Source organism: Bos indicus x Bos taurus, chromosome 22 (assembly GCF_003369695.1).
Source record: "Bos indicus x Bos taurus breed Angus x Brahman F1 hybrid chromosome 22, Bos_hybrid_MaternalHap_v2.0, whole genome shotgun sequence".
Lineage (NCBI taxonomy): Eukaryota > Metazoa > Chordata > Mammalia > Artiodactyla > Bovidae > Bos > Bos indicus x Bos taurus.
Window position 1 is genome coordinate 37,652,573 of NC_040097.1, and position 18,218 is coordinate 37,670,790.

The following is an 18,218-nucleotide window of genomic DNA, read 5'->3' on the forward strand; positions in this document are numbered from 1 at the left end:
CGGCGCGCATTGGTGACGTCACGGCGCCTGCTGCCCGGAAGTGCACGCGACGGCGACGGAGCCGTGGGGACGGTGAGAAGGCGTGCGGGGGACGTGCGGTTGCGCGCTGCTGGGGGGCGAGCGGCAGCGATGGCAGGACCCTGGGACTGTCCCACGGGCTTGGTCTTGGGGAAGGCGGGTGCCGGGGCGGTGAGAGGCCTCTTCCGCCCTCGGGAATAGAGCCCACTGTCGAGGTCGTGGGACCGCGTTTCTGCTACATCTCACTGACTGCGGGCTGATTCATCGGGCTTCCCCTGGGCGCTTTCCCTTCCTTGCGGCCGGGCCTTTGGCCTCCCTTTTAGGTCCAGCACCTGCTGTGGGGGACAGGCCACACAGTTTCAGGGCCTGGGTTCCCACTGGGTTTTCTGTGTTGAAGCGTGGAAGGAAGTGCAGTGTTTTTCCTCCCCAGTTCTTTGGATAAGGAGAACTCGCCCCCTGGCGGGAAACGCCGCTCTTTGAAACCTGCTTTTCCAAGAAAAGGAATGGTTCTTCTCTGGGGTTTCTTTCGGTTTGTTTGCGATCTGTTGCTGCCTCCCAGAGGCCCACCCTACATGAAAAACGGAGTGTGATGATGATGGACGACAGATGGCAGAGTGTGAATGGGTGGGATTCAGGAGACTTGATGGGATAGGCGGATGATGAATGAAGAAGAAGCGGGCAGCAAGGACAGATGATAGGAAAACATCTTGTTTTCCAGTGAGTAGGACATATCCCGGGGTCATGAGTCTCAGGTGTGTGTGAGCAAGTATGCTGATGTACACACGACTGTGAATTATTCTGGAGAAGAGCAAGTGTCCCTGCAAGTGTTTGAGTTACATTTTCTGGAACCACTGTTCGTGGCAGCCTTGTACCTCAGGCTTTAACTGAGACCGGTCTCCCAGGAGAGCATCCCGACAGTAGAATGCGGTATTAACATAGTAGCAAGTGCTTCAGGAGGGCAAAACCGGGTAACTGCAGGGGTAGACCCAGTTGTAATTCTCCCTCACGTTGTCAGTTTTTTCCGTTTTTCACATGATCAGGAGACGACTGTGTCTCTGTTGATAAAATCACTGCGCATCCCCTCATTGTCCTGCGCTTGTAAATTTCATCGTGGTGTGTGCATGCTTGTCTTGTAGATGCGAGGTGGTGACTTTCTCCCCAGATGCTGAGGTGCCTGGATCCCTGGCGCAGGCAGTTACTGAGCTGCAGCTGGAGTAGACTGTGCCTTCTGAAGCACTCTATGTTTACAATGAAGTTGCAGTCTCCAGAATTCCAGTCACTTTTCACAGAAGGATTGAAGAGTCTGACAGGTGAGAAGTCGGATGCCTCCTCTTGCTTTGGAAGTTTGTATAAATGGAGAGGCAGAGAAGTAATGTTTTTAAGCCAACATTCGTAGTTTTTTTTGTGAATGTTGAGCTAGTGAAAGCAGGGTTTACTATGAATAATCCAAAACTATAGCCAAGTCATGAGAAGAGGCAAATAATGATTGCAGTAAAAAGCATGGCTTTTTTGTGTTACCCCCACGTACTTTATATGCATCACAGAATTAGGCCTACTGACTTAAGGATTAGATACTTTTTCTCTTGTTATATTGTTGAGGAAGCATAGGCTTAGGAATGTGAAATTCCTTGGCACCATTTTTATAACTAATAACTGAAGAGCTTGGATTTGAACTTTTGCAGTCTGATTTGAGAACCCAGCTTATCACCACTAAGCTATATTTCTGGCTCAGGTATCAGTGCTTTCCGAGAGAACCAGAGGCAGAAGTAAGTGGGAGTCATCTCCATTTGTGCATATACAACCCTTATCTGGAAGGGACACAGGAAATGGCTTTAGCTACGTGCCTGGTCACAGGCGCTTCGTGTTGCTTGCCGCAGTTCTCAACTCAGTATCAACTATCGCTGTTACAGTGCACACAGTTGCACTGCAGAATTTATGGTCTCCTAGTCATGTCTTTATAAATACAATGGGTTGTTCAGTGGCTCAGTCATGCCCAACTCTCTGGGACCCTATGAACTGCAGTACGCCAGACTTCCCTGTCCTTCACTATCTCCTGGAGTCTGGCCAGACTCGTGTCCATTGAGTCAGTGATGCCATCCAACCATCTCCTCCTCTGTTGTCTCCTTCTTCGGCCCACAATCTTTCTGAGCATCAGGGTCTTTTCCAGTGAGTCAACTCTTCACATCAGGTGGCCAAACTATTGGAGCTTCAGTTTCAGCATCAGTGCTTCCAGTGAATATTCAGGGTTGATCTCCTTCAGCGTTGGCTGGTTTCATCTTGTTGTTGTCCCAGGGACTCAAGAGTCTTCTCCAGCAGCACAGTTCAAAAGCATCAATTCTTAGGGACTCTGCCTTCTTCATAGTCGAACTCTCACATCCGTACATGACTACTGGAAAAACCATAGCTTTAACTAGATGGACCTTTGTCATCAAAGTGATGTCTCTGCTTTTTAATACACTGTTTAGGTTTGTTGTAGCTTTTCTTCCAGGGAGCAGGTGTCTTAATTTCATGGCTAAAGTCACCGTCAGTGATTTGGGAAGTATATTAAGGTGTATATATGTAGAAACATGACCTTACATGTTGGTTTGTCCTTTAGATTCACCTGAGGAGCTTTTATAGCTTACGGATGCTAGGGTCCCACTCCTGCCCTACTGACTGGAATCTCTGAGGAGTATGGGCATTTGTAAATTTCTATAAAAACTGTTCCATTAATTCTGATGCCCAGAAGGTGAAGGAACGTTGATTTAAAGTGACTGGCCTTTTAGTAGCTGATTTTTTGTTTTAATCCTCATTGGCTGCGCCAGCCTCAGTTGGGGCATGTGGGATCTTCACTGCAGCACACAGGCTCCCTGGTTTTGGCTCATGGGCTCAGGAATTCTGGGGTACGGGCTTAGTTGCTCTGTGACGTGTGGGATCTTAGTTTTTCAACCAGGGATTGTACCCTTGTATGCTGTATTGCAAAGTGGATTCTTAATCACTTGACCACGGGGGATGTCCCTGTATTAGCTTATTGACAAAACTACTTTCCTGTTCTTGAAATAAGGTGACTTTTAGGTATATGTTAGAAGTAAATGGTCCAGAACTACTTAAGTTTTATAGTTTTATAGACCATAGTTTCATATGGTCTTGAAGTAGGGGGCCTAAAGTAGATACTTCACTCTGAATTTTAATTAGAGTGAAAAAGAGAAATGGGTGAAATTAATTTTAATAACTTTTTAGTACATCTCATTTAATTCAGTACATCTAAGATACCGTCATTTTAAAGTCATATTTGTGTACAAATTACGAGTGACATGTTTCCCACTCTTGCTTATAAATCTTTGAAATCTGGCGTTTAGTATAGACTATCTGAATTCAGACTCGCCACATTTCAAGTGCTCAGGAACCACATGTGGCTACTGTGTGTACAGCTCATATCTGTAGGTTCTGACTTACAGTTGAATTTGAGTTTGTTCTTTCTTCATATGTCTCTCCCAGCTCCCACTTTTACTGTCTTCATTGTAAGAGGTTTCTTGGAAGATAGCCGCCAAATGACTGGATGTAGAAAATGCATTTATTTTGGCTGTGCTGGGTCTTCATTGCTGTGCCTTTTTTTTCCCCTCGAGTTGCGGCGAGTGGGGGCTTCTCATTGCAGTTGCTTCTTCTATTGCAGGGCATGGGCTACGTGGCATGAAGCCTTCGGCACTTGTGGTGTGTGAGCTCAGTAGTTGCGGTTCCTGGGCTCCAGAGCACAGGCTCTGTAGTTGTGGCACACGGGCTTAGTCACTCCACAGCATGTGGGGTCTTCCCGGACCAGGGATTGCAGCCACGTCTCCTGCACTGGCAGGTGGAATCTTTACTACTGAGCCGTCAAGGAAGCCCCTTCTGTGTTTCTCTTTTGGAAACAAGACCGTGGATATTGATTACTGTAGGTCCTTGAACAGTTTTTACCAGTTGCGTTTGGCTTCCTAACCCTGACTTCAAGGGCCAAATGTGCTTTACCTTGAGAGGTGAAGTCCTAGCAAGTGAGAAAGTGAAGAGTGCGGTAGAGAGAGGTGGGATTTGGCCCGTGGCCTTGGCCCTGAAAGACCAACCCAGGTTTTCTCGGTTATAGTGGAAGTGGCAAGGGTGTAATCTTTTCGTGCAGTACCCAGCAGTTAGAAAATCAAATAGTTACTTCTATATGATCTCTGCTAGTTTCTAAAGACTTGAATGTCTTGCTAAAATACAGTGCACTGTGTGAAAACCATGCACAAAAGCAACAAGGGAAAAAAAGATGGCCGTTGTATGGTGCTGCTGTGCAGCTTAATACTATACCAGTTGTTGAATCGTGATAGCTGTTTTGCCAAATGTAAAATTAGTTTTCAGTGTGCAAGAATTTGGAAGGTTTAGGATAGTGTACGATGCTCATATAGAATTTTATGTCAATTTATTTCATGTAATTTGTTTTCCTTTTGCTTAAGGATAGCCATATAATCCTGTTGTTTAGTTGCTAGGTCATGTCTGACTCTTTGTGACCCCATGGACTATATATAGCCCATCAGGCTTCTCTGTCCATGGGATTTTCCAGCCAAAAATGCTAAAGTGGGTTGCCATTTCCTCCTCCAAGGGATCTTCCTGAGCCAGGGATCGAACCCACATCTCCTGCTTTGGCAGGCCAATTCTTTACCACTGCGCCCCCTGGGAAGCCCCTCCTTCATTCTATACATGAGGCTAAAGTTCCAAATGTAATAATTATTGTGTAAGTTAAATGGTTATTGTTGTTGTACAGTCGCTCAGTCCTGTCTGACTCTTTGCAGCCCAATGGACTGCAGCACGCCAGGCTTCCCTGTCCTTCACCATCTCCCGGAGTTTGCTCTAGTTGATGTTCATCAAGTCGGTGATGCCATCCAACCATTTCATCCTCTGTTGCCTCCTCCTCCTCCTACCCTCAATCTTGCCCAGGTTCAGGGTCTTCAGTGAGTTGGATCTTTGCATCAGGTGGCCAAAGTATTGGAGCTTCAGCTTCAGCATCAGTCCTTCCAATGAATGTCTCCTTGCTAGCCAAGGGCTCTCAGGAGTTTTGTCTAGCACCAGAGTTCGTGTGACTTGTTCATGGGTCATAAAATCAATTTAGTGGTCATGACCAGTGTTAAAAAATAGAGGAAAAAGAGAGAAGATAAAGAATAGAACAGGTTGGATTGCATGGTACTTATAGTAAGGGTGAGTGCTATTTCATGAAACTCTTGTTTACCCTTCCTGTCTGAGTCTCATGAAAACTGTGCACTAACAGATGATTTTAGTGTTTTATTTTAAGGAACCATGGACCCCATATTAAGGAATCACTGGGACTTGACTGGAAACGTGGGGCTGGAGGAGTATAAGCAGTCCCTCTGGGAGGGGCTTCCGGAAGTGGTTTCCGTGTGCAAGAGCTTTTAGTCAAGCGGGGAGGTAGAGGGAGCAGCCTTGGTTGTTTTGCAGCAGATGATTCTGGGGAGTCTGCAGAGGTGTGGAGCTGGGAGGTTTGGGAAGGACAGGTAGAGGAGGAGGATGGCAGAGCGCAGAGCTTGGCATGGGCTGGAGGGTGACATCTTGAGTTGTGTTGTGGTGCTGGAGCTCTGATGCACCCTCCTGCCAAGGACCAGTAAGAACACCCCTCAGCAAGTCCAGGCAGAGTGGGGCTTGCTGACCGAGGAGAACCTCGAGGCCTCTGAGAAAAACCATTGTAGAAAGGACTTTTTGTAGGATTTGGGCTTGTATCACATGATTTGGGGGCTTTGCTGTGGATTCGGGTGTCAAGAAGCAGGGGTTAGTCTGATGGTCTTAATAATCCTTACCTGGAAGGTGGGAACACAGCTTGATGATTAAACTGGTACCTAAGGCACAGTCGCGTGTATTAACTGTGAGAGGGTGCTGTCCGGCAGTGTGCGTGTCTCGTCTTCCTTCACACATGATTACTAGGTGTCTTGATGCACGCTGGTCACAGAGAGGCCTTGTCTCGTGTGGATGTTCTCTGACGTGATAATGTTCACAGGAGGATACCCAGGCCTCTCGTGTGAGTCCAGCACGTAGCAGCAGCTCGGCTTGGGTGGGCAGTCAGGCCGGGCCCTGGTTCATCCTCACGGGATTCCATGTGGGTCCCTCAGTCACGTGGGTGGTTACGGTGGACTCAGACTTGTCCTCCGCCTGCAGAGGAGTCAGCTCTGGGCCTCCTGGTCTCAGCCCTCATGGTAGTTGGCATGTGTGGCTTCTCTGGAGCAGAGCTATGAGCTGGTTTTATATGTGGCTTATTTCTGAAAGGATGCTCAGCTGCAGTGTTCACCATATGTGGTGTGATAGATAACATTTGATAGCTTCCTGCGTCAGCATGCTGTTGCTTCAAGAGAAAACACACCGAGGATGTGCAGGAACACTTCACCTTTCTAGAGTATTCCCTGTACTTTTTGGTAGTAATTCAGATTTACATTGATAACCTTGAGGCATTTAGATATTCTGAATTAACCTAAGGAGAATCCTGCAAGTTCCCTGCTTCTCATGATTGTTGAAGGCGTTCTGCTGCAGGCAGGTCCCTTCATTGCTGTGGGCTTTGTTTTCACAGTTTGTATTTTTTTTTTAATTTACTTATTTTTAATTGGAGGATAGTTGCTTTACAATGTTGTATTGGTTTCTCCCATACCACAGTGTAAATCAGCCAAGAGTATACCACGGCTCCCACCTCCCACCCCAACCCACCCCTGCTCTCCCAGTTTTATATAAAAAGACTGAGTTCAGTTATCTCTGCTGTGCCAAATAGATGGAAGAACTTGTGCTTCTGTGATTCTTGACAGAAACCCACTGAAATAAAAAACGTTCCTTTTTGTCTCAGAATTATTTGTCAGGGAAAATCATGAGTTGCGAATCGCGGGAGGAGCCGTGAGGGATCTGCTGAGTGGGGTGAAGCCGCAAGATGTGGACTTTGCCACCACGGCCACCCCAGCCCAGATGAAGGAGCTGTTCCAGTCGGTCGGCATCCGCATGATCAACAACAAAGGAGAGAAGCACGGGACCATCACTGCCAGGGTGAGTGAAGAGTCTGGCAGGAGCGGCGTTGCCTGTTTTGAAAACTTAAAAAAATTTATAGATGATTTCTAGTGTTTAAAAACCTAATAGCAAAGAAGCCTCATTAAAAAAAGAAGTCTCCTCTGCCTCCTGTGAAACGCTGCACCCTCCTTTGTTGCCCCCCCTTTCAGCTAATATTCATGGTCGGTACCTTTTCCCTCTGCGTTTCTAAAACAGACCTTTCTGATGCTTCAGCGTTTGGTTTTCGTTTTAAATTTCCAGTCTTCAGATGTTGTTTATTGACTTCCTGCAAGGCAGGCGACTTGGCTGCCTCAGGGCATTTCTGCTGTAATTTCTGGCCAAATGCTCCCCCCCCAACCCCGTTGTTTGCAGCTAGATGGCGTGGTGCGCTGTGACTCCATTCCTTGCGCTTCATGCTTGGGGGGCCCTGCAGTTGGTAGTGTGTCTCTGACGCGGCTCTGGGCCGCCGCTCGCTCCCACTGGGCCCCGCTGTGCGCGTCCTCTGGGGCCTTCTGGAGCCGGGTCACCTGCTGCTGTCTGCCTCCGCCCACCCTGGGAGGTCCGTGTGTCAGATCCAGGAGTGAACTTGCCCCTTTCCTTATTAGACCTCCTGGTTCCTGATCCCATGTGCTTTCTGTCTTGGTTTATGCCCTCATGTTAGTGGCCTGAGAGAGCTTGGCATGAGTGAAAACGCTGTTATTTTGCCTCCATTCACGCTGATCGGATAGTTTGGTTGGCTGTGGAATTCAAGGCTGGGAATCACTCTCAGGCAGAAATGTAAAGGCTTTGTTCTCTGTCTCCCAGAGTTGCCACTGAGAAGCCTGAGCTTGTTCAGATTTCTCCCGTGTTCGAGAACGGATTCCCCCCTCCCCGTTTTGGAAGCCTTTCTGATCACTTTATCCCTGGTGTTTTTAATTTGAAGAGGACGTGCCTTGGCTTGGATCGGGCACTGCCTCGGCGTCAGGCGCTGAGTGGGCCTTCTCGTGTTCACTCCTCTCCCGACTCCATCCCCTTTGGCAGGTGTCTTCTGTGGAAACCTCCGTGAATGCTGGATGTTGGGCCACAGGGACTGATCCTCTAGTTTTGTCTTTTGTCTCTTATATTTTCATTTAATTTCTGTGAAACTGCCTTAACTTGATCATCCAGTTTTTCTGTTGGCAACTTTTGCTGTCTTTTTTATATTTCCAAGAGGTCTTTTCTGAATATTTTTGAAAGCGTCCTGTTCTTGTTTCAGATGCAGTATCATCTGATACTCCCTGAGAGTATCCATTCTAGCTACTCTGTTGTTCAGTTGCTGTGCTGTGTCCGGTTCTGCCACGCCATGAACTGCAGCATGCCAGACTTCCCTGTCCTTCCCCGTCTCGTGGAGTTCACCCAGGTTCAGGTCCATTGCATCAGTGATGCCATCCAGCCGTCTCATTTTCTGCTGCCCTCTTTTCCTTCTGCCTTCTACCTTTCCCAGCATCAGCGTCTTTTCTAGTGAGTCAGCTGTTCACATCAGGTGGCCAAAGTATTAGAGCTTCAGCATCAGTCCTTCTGATGAGTATTCACGGTTGATTTCCTTTAGGGTTGACTGGTTTGATCTCCTTGCTGTCCAAGGAACTCTCAACAGTCTTCTCCAGCACCACACTTCAAAAGCATCAATTCTTCAGCACTTTGCCTTCTGTATGGTCTAGCTTTCACAACCGCACGTGACTACTGGAAAGACCATGGCCTTGACTGTACGGACCTTTGTCACCAAAGCAACGTGTGTGCTTTTTAACACACTGTCTAGGTTTGTCACAGCTTTCTTGCCAAGAAGCAACCATCTTCTAATTTCATGGCTGCAGTCACCATCTGCAGTGATTTTAGAACCCAAGAAGAAGAAGGCTGTCACTACCTGCACCTTTCCCCCTCTGTTTGCCATAAAGTAATGGGGCCAGATGCTGTGATTTTAGTCTTTTAAATATTTGGTTTTAACAGGCTTTTTCACTCTCCTCCTTCACTCTCAAGAAGAGGTTGCGTAGTTCATCTTTGCTTTTGCCGTTAGAGTGGTGTAATTCACATGTCTGAGGTTGTTGATATTTCTCCTGGCAGTCTTGATTCCAGCTTGTACTTCATCCAGCCCAGCATTTCTCATGATGTGCTCTGTGTATAAGTTAAAGCAACAAGGGGACAATAAGCAGCCTTGTCATATTCCTTTCTCAATCCTGAACCAGTTTGTTGTTGCATACAAGGTTCTAACTGTTACTTCTTGACCTGCATACAGATTTCTGAGGGGGCAGGTAAGGTGGCCTGGTAATCCCATCTCTCTAAGAGTTTTCCGCAGTTTGTTACAATCCACACAGTCAAAGGCTTTAGCATAGTCAGTGAAACAGAAGTAGATGTTTTTCTGAAATTCCCTTGCTTTCTTTATGATCCAACAAATGTTGACAATTTGAACTCTGGTTCCTCTGCCTTTTCTAAACCCAGCTTGAACATCTGGAAGTTCTCGGTTCATGTACTTTGTAGCCTAACTTGGAGGATTTTGAGCGTAACATCACTAGCATGGGAGATGAGTACAGTTGTCCAGTGGTTTGAACATTCTTTAGTACTGTCCTTGGGAGTTGGGATGCTGCTGCTGCTAAGTCGCTTCAGTCGTGTCTGACTCTGTGTGACCCCATGGACTGCAGCCCACCAGGCTCCCCCATCCCTGGGATTCTCCAGGCAAGAACACTGGAGTGGGGTGCCATTGCCTTCTCCAATGCATGAAAGTGAAGTCAGTTCTGTTGACTCTTTGAGACCCATGGACTGCAGCCTACCAGGCTCCTCCGTCCGTGGGCGTTTCCAGGCAAGAGTACTGGAGTGAGGTGCCATTGCCTTCTCCGGGGAATTGGGATGAGAATTGACCTTTTCCAGTTCTGTGACCACTGCTGGGTTTTCCAAATTTGCTGGCATATAGAGTGAAGCACTTTGACAGCATCATCTTTTAGGATTTTAAATAGCTCTGTTGGAATTCCATCGCCTCCACTAGCTTTATTGACAGCAGTGCTTCCTAAGGCCCACTTGACTTCACACTCCAGAATGTGGGGGTCTGGGTGACTGACCACACACACCATCATAGTAATCCGGTTCATTAAGATCTTTTTTGTACAGTTCTGTGTATTCTTTCCATCTCTTCTTGACCTCTTCTTCTGTTAGCTTCTGTCCTTTTTAGGAGCCATCTTTGGATGAAGTGTGCCTTTGACATTCCCAGTTTCCTTGACGAGGTCTCCAGTCTTGCCCGTTCAGTGGCTTTCCTGTGCTTCTGCTCATTGTCCACGGAAGAAGCCCTCATCTCTCCGTGCTGTTCTCTGGCGCTCTGCGTTTCCTTGGCTGTACCTCTCCCTCTCCCTTGCTTTCCACTTCTCTTCTCTCTCCAGCTATTTGTAGAGCCTCCTCGGACAACCACTTTGCCTTCTTGCCTTTCCTTTTCTTTGGGAAGGTTTTGTTTGCCACCTCCTGTACAGCATTATGGACCTCTGTCCATAGTTCTTTAAGCGTTCTGTTTACTAGATCTGATCCCTTCAAACTATTTGTCACCTCAACTGTATATTCATAGGGGATTTAAGTTGTACCTGGCTGGCCTAGTGGTTTTCCCTGCTTTCTTTACTTTAAGCCTGAATTTTGCTATGAGAAGCTGATGATCTGAGCCAGAGTCAGCTCCGGGTCTTGTTTTTGCTGACTGTATGTAGTGTCTCCATCTTCAACTACAAAGAATGTAATCAATCTGATTTTGGTATTGAGCATATGGTAATGTCCATGTGTAAAGTTGTCTCTTGTGTTGTTGATAAAGGGTGTTTACTATGACCAGTGCATTCTCTTGGCAGAATTCAGTTAGCTTTTGCCCTGCTTCATTTTGTACTCCAAGGCCAGACTTGCCTGTTACTCCAGGTTTCTCTTCACTTCCTACTTTTGCATTCTAGTCCCCAGTGATGAATAGGACATCTTTTTTTGGTGTTAGTTCTAGGAGGTCTTGTAGGTCTTCATAGAATTGATCAGCTTCAGAACTTTTCCAGCATTACTGGTTGGGGCATAGACTTGGATTACTGTGATGTTGAATGGTTTGCCTTGGAAACCAACCGAGATCATTCTGTCGTTTTTGAGGTTGCACTCAAGTACTGCATTTCAGACTCTTGTTGACTATGAGGGCTACTCCATTTTTTCTGTTGGATTCTTGCCCACAGTAGTAGATATAATGGTCATCTGAATTAAATTCACCCATTGCAGTCCAGTCTATTTTAGTTCACTGATTTCTAAAATGTCGATGTTTATTCTTGCCATCTCCTGCTTGACCACATCCAATTTACCTTAATTCGTGGACCTGACATTCCAGGTTCCTATGCAGTACTGTTCTTTATAGCGTGGAATTTTACTTTCATCACCAGACACATCCACAGCTGAGCTTCTTCCCGCTTTGGCCCAGCCGCCTCATTCTTTCTGGAGCTGTTAATAGTTGTCCTCTGCTCTTCCCCAGTGGCATGTTGGAAATCTTCTGACCTGGGCGATTCATCTCTCGTTGCCTTTTCATCCAGCTCATGGGGTCCTCACGGCAGGTATACTGGAGCGGTTTGCCATCCCCTCCTCGGGTGGATCACGTTTTGTCAGAACTCTCCACTGTGACCCATCTGCCTTGGGTAGCTCTGCACAGTATGGCTCATAGCGTCATTGAGTTCTCCAGGCCCCTTCGCCACAACAAGGCTGTGATCCGTGAAGGGGCTAGGTACTTGGATGATGTCTTTATTTCCTTTGAGCTTGTTCTGTCTTTGCTGTTGGCGTTCCTTCAGTGTGGAAGCTTTTCAGTGTCTCTTTGTTGCAGTAATGGAGTGCATGCAGAAAGCCCTGGGCAGTTTAGGTAGTTTTGTGTGGAAGCAGCAGCCTTGTTAGTGACGGGACCCTGCTATCAGTATCGGGAGGGCTTTTCATCCGGGGACACCAGAGAAATCCTCTAGCATTACCCAGGTTGGAACAAGGCTGCTGATTAACATTTTGAAAACTGACTGTAGAAAGGGATAGAGGTCATGTTGGGTTTTCTTCACAACCTTGTTTTCATTTTCATTTCCCATGATTTTGTATATGGTGCCTCAAGTTGTTATTATTTGGGGTCATCCTTTCTAGTCAATCTCTGGTTCTCTGCTTGGGCGAGGGAGGCACTCTGGGGGTCTCTTTGTTTTCTGTAGATTTCAACTGTCTTAATATTTACACTGTTTTTCTTGAGTTAACTTGTGCCTCAAATTCCTAATTCTGGAACTCCCCAGTGAGAACCAGTTTGTAGAAAACAGTACATGAGATTGAGAGGAATTCCAGAACAGACTCTGTGTATTAGTCGCTCAGTCATGTCCGACCCTTTGCAACCCATGGACTGTAGCTTTCCAGGCTCCTCTGTTCGTGGGATTTTCCAGGCAAGATTACTGGAGTGGGTTGCCAGTTCCTTCTCCAGGGGATCTTCCCAATCTAGAGACTGAACCCACGTTTCCTGTGTCTCCTGCGTTGCAGGCAGTTTCTTCACCCACTGAGCCATCAGGGAAGCCAGAACTGACTTTACCGATCATTAATGGCTTTCAGTTCCTAATGAAAAGATCCCGAACCCCTGCTTGGCATGTGAAACCTTTTGCTGTCTGCCCCTCGATGTGGATGCCCCGTGTATGCTATGAACTTGCTCTTGCATGTACCCGTCTTCTCTCCACTGTGCCTTTGCTCATCTTGAACTATTCTTCTTCCGCATCTGCATGTCCAGAGCTCACTTACTTTTTCAGGCTAAGTTCACACATGACTGTAACGGAGCTACTCCGCTTCTCCCAGCAGGGGGTACCTCTTTTCCCAGGATGCACAGGGCACTTTATTGTAACGTAATTGAAGGTAACCAGCAAAGGAGCTGCAGGATGTGTTGCCTGTATTTCTTCCTCTGTCGGGCCTTTGCTCAGTGGATTATATTCTATAAATTGATATTCAGCTCTTTGAAAATTGGAGCTATTAAAAAGATATTTAAAAGAGTAGCCTGGTTTTGTATTGAAGAACCAGAATATTTTAAGGGATCTTACTTTCTGCCACATAATTTGTCAGGCTTGCCATTTTTTCTATGCAAACTTATCTTTTTAAATTAAGAGGGGTTTATTATTTCTTAAAAATGTTTTTTGGATGTATCTTTGAATACTGTGGGTGTCATTGTATTTCGAGGTATATGTGTGCTGCTGCTGCTAAGTCGCTTCAGTCGTGTCCGACTCTGTGCGACCCCACAGACGGCAGCCCACCAGGCTCCCCCGTCCCTGGGATTCTCCAGGCAAGGACACTGGAGTGGGTTGCCATTTCCTTCTCCAATGCAGGAAAGTGAAAAGGGAAAGTGAAGTCGCTCAGTTGTATCTGACTCTTAGCGACCCCATGGACTGCAGCCTACCAGGCTCCTCCATCCATGGGATTTTCCAGGCAAGAGTACTGGAGTGGGGTGCCATTGCCTTCTCCGATATGTGTACTAGTTGACTTAAAAAGAAAAGAAGATATATACTTGTCAGGACTTACTTTTTTTTTTCAATCCATCCAGTGATACTGAAAACTAATTTCTGAAAAACATATTTACTTCCAGCTTCATGAAGAAAATTTTGAAATTACTACACTGAGGATTGACGTAGCCACTGACGGAAGACACGCCGAGGTTGAATTCACGACTGACTGGCAGAAGGATGCTGAGCGCAGAGATCTCACCATAAATTCCATGTTTTTAGGTAACGCCTGGGGGTCGCGTTCTAACTCCTTCAGTCCGAATGCTTCCTTTTCACGTGAAACGTGTCTTCTGGCAGTGTTCTCCCACTGGAGGGCTTGTGTCAGTTTCTGTGAAGAGACAGGCTGTGGTTAAAACTGACTGTGGAGCCGAGGTTCCTGGGTTCCGCTGCCTCGGTCGCTCTCGCTGTAACGCGAGGCCGTGGATAGCCGCTTCCTCTGCAGGGCTGTCCTGAGGGTTAGAGGAGTTGGTCGTGGCGAGTCCCTGGTGCACGTTCAGCCAGGGGCTCCTTATGAATCGCATCAAAAGATGTTAGGTTTCAGGCGAGGACCGTGCACATGCGCGCGTTGCCCCTTCTTCCTGTCTTGGACACACACACGCCCCACCTTCCCTCTCTTCTGGTTCCTGTGGTGGACATGGTCAGTGATGTCACTTCCTCTGTTGCTCCATGTGCCCAGCACTGCCTCACAGTCCTCCGTGGCACCACGGCTTACAGACCGTCTCTACTCAGCCCTGGCATGTGAGAGGAAGCCTGTTGATCATCTGAGCATAACATTTTGCTCAGGAAAGAAAGCAGTGAGGATCGTAATGGGAGTCAGTGTGAATTAGGTTAGCGTTTTGGTGTGCAGTTGAAGCATCGTTTTTTGTCCTTTAAATTTTAGGCAAGTTCTTCAGGGTTAAGTCTTTGGATTAGAAAAGATGGGCATCCACTCTTACCTGTGGCACAGTAATAGTGAAAGGAGGAAGCAGTGGTACCCACTTTGTGGGATGGAGAGGGGGCTGTAGACCCAAGTGGGCACACTTTGCTAATTACATTAATGCCCAGTAACATTTCTAGCGTGCCTCCCTGGCTTGAGGTGCATCAGTGCTCACTTGATGTACTTCAGCTCATTTAATGCTCAGGAAGACTCCATAAAGTAGGTATTAAACTCATTCAACAGATGTGGAAACAGACTCAGAGACGTTAAGTAATTGAGCCCAAGTCACGGAGAGCTTTGATTGGAGCCCGGGTTTCCAGAGCCTGGGTGATTTATGACCAGAGGGAGCCTAGTTGGAGGCATGTTTTCTCTCCATTATGGGGTCGAACTCCAGGTGTTAGTTTCTTCTTATATCATTTTTACTTAGCGTTAAACTGCTCCAACTAGTTCAGTGTATGAAAACTTTATAACTAATGTCTCATAATCAGATATAACTAAAAGAGAAACTAATATTCTTTTTCAAGATACTGTTTTATAAAAATAAAAGCTCTTATCGGTGCTACTGTTTGCTGACATTTGCTGAGCCCTTATAAAATGTGACCGTCGTTGTTCTCAGCCCATCACAGAAATTTAATCTTCCCACCAACCCTGTGAGGCAGATCTTGGTGTGTAACTAAGGAAAATTTGCTCAAAGTCCTGCAGCCAGTAAACTGCTGAATTAGGATTCCAACTCAACAGTTTATTGACCAGAGACATATTAATACATCTTTCGTTACCTGAATGTTATTGACTAGAGTGTTTCAATATGTATAGCTAGCGTCTGCAAAAGTTTCCTGGTCAATAATGTGTTAAGCAGCCTGGTTTCAGAGGTTAGGTCCTTAACCACTGCATTATGCTCAGCACCTCAACTTTATTTCTAACTTCTACTCATCATTTTTTCAAAGGATATTCAGAGCAAAACAAAATATACACAGATACTACTCAGTAATCTTTACCTTCAGCCCGTTTTCCCATCCATACTTTTTTCAAACCTTATCAGACAAAGCATTCCTAGTTCTGGGGGTGATAATGGTCACTTTGTTTCTCAAACTCTTATTTTCCCTTTTGTAACACTGTTTTTTCCTGCAAATTTTGATCTTCCCTTTACTGAAAAAGATCTGGTTTCCACAGTCCTCATGGAGTTGTGTCTGTTCAGTAAGAGAAGTAACAGGAGATAGGTGTACCGCATGTACGTTGTAATCATATTGTCTAAGTTTTTTTGTTTGTTGTCATTTCCTGTTGTATCTTTCTGAATCTGGAGCCTTATAAATTGGCTGTAAGTGTCAAAATGCCAAGAAGAGTTTGGCAGGAGTTAAGCCTGAGCTTAGAGTGTGGCTGCATTTGCCATAATCATGACGAGTGGTTACTTTCTTCCTTTCCCGCCTTCCTGTGATGCCACGTGCTGAGGTCTGTCTCAGGCCCACGGAGCTCCCCATTTGGGTGGTTGTTGGCATCTGTGTCTTTGCTCCAGGTGTTTCTGTTTTTCCATCTTAGTTCCCAGAGCAGCCACCTGTCTCATTTTGCCTGGACTAAGGTATCCTCGAGACAGGAGATTTTCAGTTTTTAAATCAGGGAAGTCCTGGGATAGCTGGGAGGACTTGGTCACTTCACACATACCTGAGGTTTTATGTGCCTTATATTAAAATCGTTAAGTTTTTTGTTTTGTTTTGTTCAACATGAGAGGATATTGCGCTAGAAATATATGTATAACGTATTGAACAGATGTTAGGTTCACATGGTTCAAAATTCACCAAGTTCAGAAGGCTGCACGGAGAAGTGTCCTTGTCAGATTTCAGATTTCACTGTCCCCTGGCTAACATGTAATTGGACTTAGGTCCTTGCTGAGCTGATGGAGGTCTGAAAAATGATTATCTCATAAATGTCCACTTCTTACAACTGAAGTTGAAAATCTTCATTTTAAAGCTTTTTATATGTCATATATATTTTAGTTCATTTTTTTTCCTCTTTAAAAAATTTTTATTAGAGTATAGTTAGCTGACCTACAGTGTTGCAAGTTTCTGCTGTACAGCAGAGTGAATCAGCTGTACCTTTTGTGAATTTCATTCCCATTTAGGTCACCACAGAGCACTGAGTGCCGTGCCCCAAGCTGTATACAGTCTGTCGTTAGTTTTCTGTTTTGCACAGTGTCCAGTAGTGTATATATTTGAATCTCAGTTGCCTAGTGCATCCCACCCCTTCCCTCCCCCGTTGTCCGTGTTTTGTTCTCTACCTCTGGGTCTCTCTCTGCCTTGCAGATAAGATCATCTATATCATTTTTAGATTCCACATACATGTTAATATACAGGGTGTTTTTCTTGCTTCGCTCTGTATGATAGTCTCCAGGTCCGTCTCGGTCAATGGCCCAGTTTTGTTGTTACGGCCGAGTAACACCCATTGCACGCATCTACCACATCACCTGTGTCTGCTCCTCTGTCGACGGGCATTTAGGTTGCTTCCGTGTCCCGACTGTTAGGAGCGGCGCCAGAACACAGCTGTGTGTGTCCTTTTGCACTATGGCTTTTCCCGGGTGTGTGCCAGGAGTGGGAGTGCTGGGCATACGTGGGAGTTCTGTATTTAGTTGTTAAGGAAGCTCCATACTGTTCTCCACAGTGGCTGTACCAATTTAACATTTCCCTTAACTTTTCTACATATGGTCTTTCTTATTTAGGAGGTTTTTGTAGATAATAGAAAGCCATTTGTCTCTGTGATACTAACTGTAAATGTTTTCCCCAGTATGTTACCTTATGCAATTTCATATTGTGTCATTTTCATGCTATCCAGGAATGAATATCTAATGTTTCATGTAGTTGGATTTACTAATAATTTCTTTGAAGGCTTTGGTGTTGTGTTTTCATTTCTTTTGGTAATCATATTTTGAAAGGTCTTCCCTGCGTTAGGATTATAAATTTTTTCCCTATGGTTTATTACAGTTTTTACATTTTTCTAGATAGTTTTAACTATCATTTCTTCTTTCCAGGTTATTTTGGGTGTTCTTGTTTATTTTCCATTATTAACTTGAAAATCGCTTGTTTTATTGTTTTTGCCCATTTCATACTGGCATACATCTTGTTTATTTAGTGTGTTGTCTTTTTATTGCTATTGTAAATGCAGCCTTTTATTCCATTGTATGTTCCATTTGGTACTGGATACAGATGAATGTTACTCGTATCAGTACTTCACTGTCTATCTCTTTCCCGAATTTTTTCCTGTTTGTGATACTTTTTTTGCAGATTTTAAGTTTTCCAGTTTTTTCTGTTTAATTTTTTAAATTGAGGTAATGAAATACAGCCTTACATTAGATTCAGTATACAAATATGTTTGATATTTGTATATATCAAGAAATGATCACTGCAGTAAGTCTAGTAATATCTGACAGCATATGTACTTACAGAATTTTATTCCCCTGGTGATGAGAACTTTTAAAATCTGTCTTACCAACTTCCGAATGTGTAATACAGTATTGTTAACTGTAGTGGCCACAGTCTTGGGGTTGCAGAGTCAGACACAACTGAGTGCACACACACGCACACACACACACACGTTGTTAACTAGTTGCCATGGTGTACTCAGCCTCCTCAGGACCTGTTCTATAGCTGGGAGTTTGTACCTTTTGACTCTGGTCACTCATTGTACCCACCCTAGCCTCTGACAACCACCAGTCGGTTCTCTATCAGCTTGTTGTTTTTAAGATTCTATATAAGAATGGAATCATATAATTTATCTTCCTCTGTCTG

General features: G+C 45.4%; 1 protein-coding gene across 4 annotated transcripts in view; it reads left to right on the top strand.

Annotated features, from left to right (window-relative positions):
* The window catches only part of TRNT1 (tRNA nucleotidyl transferase 1), a 23,665-nt gene continuing 5,447 nt past the window's right edge, over positions 1–18,218 (top strand). Inside the window, exons 1-4 of one of the 4 annotated variants that reach the window (XM_027523435.1) lie at positions 1–72; positions 1,155–1,328; positions 6,842–7,035; positions 13,613–13,751. In XM_027523435.1, the coding sequence (XP_027379236.1) occupies positions 1,181–1,328; positions 6,842–7,035; positions 13,613–13,751 (481 nt within the window). In that variant the 5' untranslated portion in view covers positions 1–72; positions 1,155–1,180. The other 3 variants (XM_027523437.1, XM_027523434.1, XM_027523436.1) reach the window with 3 other exon arrangements.